At 31.2% G+C, this 5,773-nt stretch overlaps 1 protein-coding gene across 1 annotated transcript; it reads left to right on the top strand.

Moving 5' to 3' along the window:
• The first annotated feature begins 1,448 nt into the window (after positions 1 to 1,448).
• Positions 1,449 to 5,492, top strand: LOC106753576 (probable disease resistance protein At4g27220). Its single transcript, XM_014635397.1, has 4 exons — positions 1,449 to 2,506; positions 2,548 to 4,040; positions 4,566 to 5,041; positions 5,451 to 5,492. Exons 1-4 carry the CDS (start codon positions 1,449 to 1,451, stop codon positions 5,490 to 5,492), a joined length of 3,069 nt encoding a protein of 1,022 aa, XP_014490883.1.
• Positions 5,493 to 5,773: the final 281 nt, after the last annotated feature.

Here is a 5,773-nt window from a genome sequence, read left to right as displayed (position 1 = left end):
AATTTTAATCCTTTTTTACAACTCTACAATACTTGAAAAACAGAAAAAAAAGTTAGTTTTTGGTATTTTGTAAACCATGAACAATGAACGTGTAATATAGTATATCAACAACAAACAACAATAACAAACAACACACAAGTTCAATGAAACAACAAATAAATTCAATCAAACAACAACAACAAACAAGTTCAACCAAACAATAACAACAATCAAGTTAAAGAAAACAATAAACAAGTTCAACAAATAAGTTCTTCAAAACGAAAACGAAAATGAAAACTGACCTTCAAAAGATGGGTTCATCAAAATAAAATGTTGTAGCTAGTAAGAGAGAAAACAGAATGCACCTGTGAAAGACAAGAACATGAAAATAATCGATCAAAACAAACGAAAATCATATCTAAAGTAGTTAATTAACATGCATTTGTATCAAATGAAAAAAAGATTTTATGTGATGGTTGTCAAACTTCGTTCCAGAAAAGTTTGAACAGAGAGAAGAGGGTCTCGCACATTAGGATAAAGACAATGAATTTTCAAGTTTTGTATAACGAATTGTTTATAGAGTGATTTTCGGTATCTAAGTGTAGAACTCTTGTTACTCATCAAGTCACGAATCAGATCATGCATATAATAATTTAATTCCCAGATCCTCTATCACAATTAACATTTTAAGGAATTACTTGTTTTTTTCTTTTTCTATTTGTACATTTTATGTAAAATTGATGTAATCTAAAAATATTGATATAAATTTAAATAAGTATGTAGAAAAGTTAAACTTATAAAAAAGAAGTATAATGCTAATTTTGTATACAATGCATGTTTTAGTTTAAGCTTTGGTTAAATATATTTTGTACTGGCACACTTTTTTTTTTCTTTTTTCTATTTAACAAATCTTCTCATCTACATACTTCTATGTTTGAACATGATTTATTTTTTGTTGGTGGGAGGGTAAAACATTTACAAAACATTATTTTAAAAAAATGTTCGACAAAATTATCAAAGTGACGAAAAATATATTTAAAAACTCTCTTATTAAACCTAAAATTTTTAAAAGCAATGATTAAAGTTATTACATTTTTTTTATGGTGTATCCCATAATTGACTATTTAGGATAAAAAACATTAACTTTAATTACTACACTTAATAATTTTTTATGTACTGAAAGATGAAATAAATTATTTTAAAATCATTTTGTTATGTAATACATCTAAATATAATGGCAAAACTTACAAGTGCGTTTATCTTTTCTTGTTGAGGTTTAAGAAAGTTGTATAAGTTGGAATAAATTGATGGAGTGTCGCTTGGGTTTTGCATCTTCTGTTTTAAGAGATTTAGTGTGTGGAGCATTAAATCAATTACGTTATCCTTGTTGCTTTAAAAATTTCGTCAAAAGGCTTCAAGAAGAAGAGAGCAATTTGATTATAACGAAAGATAGTGTCCAAAAATTTGTTATGCATAACAAGAAACAAGCCAAAAAGCCGAGTGAAATTGTGGACAAGTGGTTGGAAGATGCTATCAATGACGTACACAATGTGAATCAGTTGCTGGAAGAGGCTAAAACACACAAATATTGTTGCTTTGGGCACTGCCCAAATTGGATTGGGCGATACCATGTTGGAAAAAAGTTAGCAAATAAAACTATGGACCTCGAAAAGTTCATTAAAGAGGGTAGAAAATATGTGCCATTTGACCGCATCGCTACGCTTTCTTCAAACACTCTTGATATGCTTTCAGAAAAATGCATGACTTTTGAGAGTAGACAATCTGCTTCCGAGCAACTACTGGATGCATTGAAAAATAATGATGTTTCCAAGATTGGGTTGTATGGGATGGGAGGTTATGGTAAAACCACATTAGCAATGGAGGTTAGGAAAATAGTAGAAGCAGAGCATCTTTTTGAAAAAGTTCTTTTTGTACCTGTTTCTAGTACGGTGGAAGTTCGGAGGATTCAAGAAAAGATAGCAAGTTCACTGCAATTTGAATTTCCAGAAACCGAAGAAATGCAGAGAGCCCAAAGATTGTGCTCAAGATTAATTGAAGAGAAAAATATTTTTATAATTCTAGATGATGTGTGGGAAAAGCTTGACTTTGGTCGTATTGGGATTCCTTCTTCTGACCACCATAAAGGCTGCAAGATTCTCATTACAAGTAGATCAGAAGAAGTTTGTATCTTAATGGATTGTCAAAGAAAGATTTACTTGCCAATTTTAACGGATGAAGAAGCATGGACTCTTTTCCAAAATAAAGCACTTATAACAGAAGCCACCTTTGATACCTTAAAGGATATGGGAAGATTAATTTCCAATGAATGTAAAGGATTGTCGGTTGCCATTTCAGCTGTTGCTTGTAGTTTGAAGGGAAAAGCTGAGACGGAATGGAGGGTTGCATTGAATAAATTGAGACATTCTAAGCCAATGAATATTCAAAGAGGTTTTATTAATCCCTACAAGTGTCTACAACTGAGCTATGACAATTTGGATACTAAAGAAGCTAAATCACTTTTCCTGTTGTGCTCTGTGTTTCCTGAAGATTATGAAATTCCAATTGAAGATTTAACAAGATTGAAATAGGATTAGGTGCAGTTGGAGAAGCTCACTCATATGATGAGGCAAGGAGTGAAGTGATTGCAGCTAAAATTAAGCTTATTAGATGTTGTTTGTTGTTGGATGCAGATGATGAATATGTCAAAATGCATGACGTAGTTCGTGATGTGGCCCACATAATAGCACAAAATGAGAATAAGATAATCAAGTGTGAAGAGGAAAAAGATGTTATAGTGGAACAAAATTCAGTAAGATACCTATGGTGTGTGAAATTTCCAAATGATTTGGATTGCTCCAATCTTGAGTTTTTATGCTTACGGACAGAGATGAAAGAATTTGATGGAATTTTTGAGAGAATGGGAATGCTCAAAGTTTTGAGTCTAGTCAACTATGGGGATGAAAAAACTCCATTGTCAACATCATCTTTCAAAACATTAACAAATCTTCGAGATCTATTAATTTCTGGTTGTGAATTGAGCGACTTCTCATTTTTAAGCGGTATGAAGAATCTTCAAAGTCTCTCGTTAGATAATTGTTTACTGCCTTCATTTCCTGAAATACAAATCGGTGTTGCAATTACACTAAAATTGTTAGAGTTGAATGAATGTGCCATTAAAGCGAGGAATTTTGAAGTGATGAAGAGAATCCCGCATTTGGAAGAGTTGTACATTATTGAATGGTATGCCAGTGAAGACAATATTGAATTCTTTAAGACGTTTAGCGTTCCGGAAACACTACAAAGGTATGGAATTGTATTAGGGTCTCGTAACTTTTATCATTATAATGATAGAGATATTTACATTGATGGCAGAACTTTATTACTTAACCATTTTGACATATCAAATGAGGTAATAAAGGGTTTGGCAAAAAAAGCAAAGAATCTATTTGTGGCAAATATTCAGGGAGGTGCAACAAATATCATCCCTGATATATTTCAAATTGAAGGAGGAGATTTGAATGAGTTGAAGAAGTTGGAGATACATGATTGTGAAGAGTTAGAATGTTTGATTGACACTAGTAGTCGTTCGAGTGAGGTGGTAACTCTCTTCTCCAAGTTGCATACGTTGATAATCGAAAACATGAAAAGTCTAAAAGCTATATGGAATTGTTTTATTCCTGCCAATGGACCTTTTGAGAAGTTAGAGAAGTTGGATATAAGTGATTGTCCACGGTTGACATCTCTCTTCATATATGTGGTTGCTCGAAATTTGGTAAAATTGAAAATATTAAAAATATCAGGATGTAATGAACTGAAGCATATATTAGCAGATGATGAAAAAACGGAGAAAGGTCATGATGAATTCAGCAGTGGGCATCCTGTACAAATCTTCCAAAATCTTCAGGAAGTAGAGGTATATAGCTGTCCAGAATTAAAACATATATTCTCGGCCAAAATTGTTGGAGGGTTAGGTCAATTGCAAGTGCTCAAGATAGAAAGATGTGAGATGTTAAATCAAATAATTGGGGATAGAAAAGAAGTTGATGAAATCGTTGAGGAAGGTAAGCATCAATATTTATATAACACTTCAATTGCAACAACAGTTGTGAAGCATATTTCTTGTTTCATTTCGAAATATGTTTAAGCGTGTAGGTTAGAACTAATTTACAAGTTACATAAACATTTTAAAACTGTTACTATATATGAAAAATTTAAGCATAATAATTATATGTTGTTTCGTCACCATGTTATTTTCCATTACTAAGATTGAAACTCGAGACAATACTAATCTACTTTTACTTAAAATTGTTAATACACTACAAGAAAAATTGGTCTCGTTTAAAATTAAAGACAATTTTACTTGCATGTGAACTTTTTTGTATAGGTTATTTTATTGAAGAAAAGCATTATTTTAATTTGTTAATTTCCAATAGTCATCAATCAACAATTTGTTAAATTTTGAAATTACTTAAAGGAAACTGACTTTTACCATTATTTTCATCATTATTAACTGATAATTTGACGTTCTAGACTGTGGTTTTAGTTCCTAGAAACCAATATTTTTTTAATTTATAATTTCCTTTCAGGAACTCTATCCAGTCTTGCAAGCCTTGAGATAAAACGTTGTGGAAAGTTAGGCTCAATTTTTACAGCATCTATAGCTAAGACCTTGACTTCTTTGGAAGAACTGTTCATAGAAGACTGCAAAAGTTTGAAGGATATAGTAACTCACGAAAGCATTGTTGAGGATGAGCATGACAGTCAGAGTGATATTTCAATCTTCCAAAGTTTGAAAAAGCTACATATCAGTGAATGTGACTTATTGGAGGATGTTGATTTCAAAGACTTCTCTAGTCGAAATAATACTCAAATTGAGCTTCCTGCTTTACAAGTACTTGAACTTTATCGTATTCGGAACAGAACCATTGTTGATAGTTATGATGTGATATGTCCATCTTTAAGAAAACTATCATTGGATATTGGGAGATATGTTGGGTTTTTCAACATAAATTGTTCAACAGATGCTTCAGAAGCTACAAAAAGGGATTCTATTTCAATCAAGGTATGAAAAACCATCATTTACATTGTTTCTCTCTTTGTGAATTTACAAAAATTAATCTAAATATCTGAATTTCAAGATGATGTTGTGCTAAAACTAATAAATGCTCTTACATGCCCTGCCAATTACTAGTGACCTGAGTTCATATCAATAGCTGCTACATAAATTTTTAATATGTAAGTATTGGGATAAATTATTTGGAATAGATTAACTTTGAAAAGATATTTTGTTTAATAGGCTAAACAGAAAGCAATTATTTTTGCGAAGAAACAAGTGAATTTAAATAATTATAGACATTGCTTAAACTTTTATCTATACGAACAATACGATAGAAATGGAATACATTAATAATAATCAGAGTTAATATAATATTTAGTTTGGTTTAAGAAGTATTTTGGTGTATAAATTGCAGATATCGAACTCGGATTTTGTTCCGCCGACTGAAAGGCTTTGATAAGGCAAGTTACCTTTTTAAACGGTCCATTGCTTCATCATTGATGATGTTGGAAATTTTGAGTATTAAGCATTGTCATGGACTTGAGTACATTATAGACACTGATGATGAATATGGCAAAGAGAATATGAAAGCCATCTTTCCATTTGAAGACTTTTTCGAAACTTTAGTGAGAAAAACATAATTGAAGACTATATATTAGAGCAAACCGATTTACATCAACTATATGGAGCTCCTAATTTTTCTTTATCAAATTAAAATTCAAAATTACTATTTTCTTG

This window comes from Vigna radiata, unplaced genomic scaffold (genome assembly GCF_000741045.1).
Source record: "Vigna radiata var. radiata cultivar VC1973A unplaced genomic scaffold, Vradiata_ver6 scaffold_134, whole genome shotgun sequence".
NCBI lineage: Eukaryota > Viridiplantae > Streptophyta > Magnoliopsida > Fabales > Fabaceae > Vigna > Vigna radiata.
The sequence above is the reverse complement of the archived record's forward strand: the minus strand, read 5'-3'. Positions and strand labels throughout refer to the sequence as shown.

Coding starts and splice junctions, on each gene's coding strand:
- LOC106753576 (XM_014635397.1), top strand. CDS start 1,449: ATGCATAACAAGAAACAAGCCAAAAAGCCGAGTGAAATTGTGGACAAG. Junction 2,507..2,547: donor GCTAAATCACTTTTCCTGTT/GTGCTCTGTGTT, acceptor TTCCAATTGAAG/ATTTAACAAGATTGAAATAG. Junction 5,042..5,450: donor GGGATTCTATTTCAATCAAG/GTATGAAAAACC, acceptor TATAAATTGCAG/ATATCGAACTCGGATTTTGT.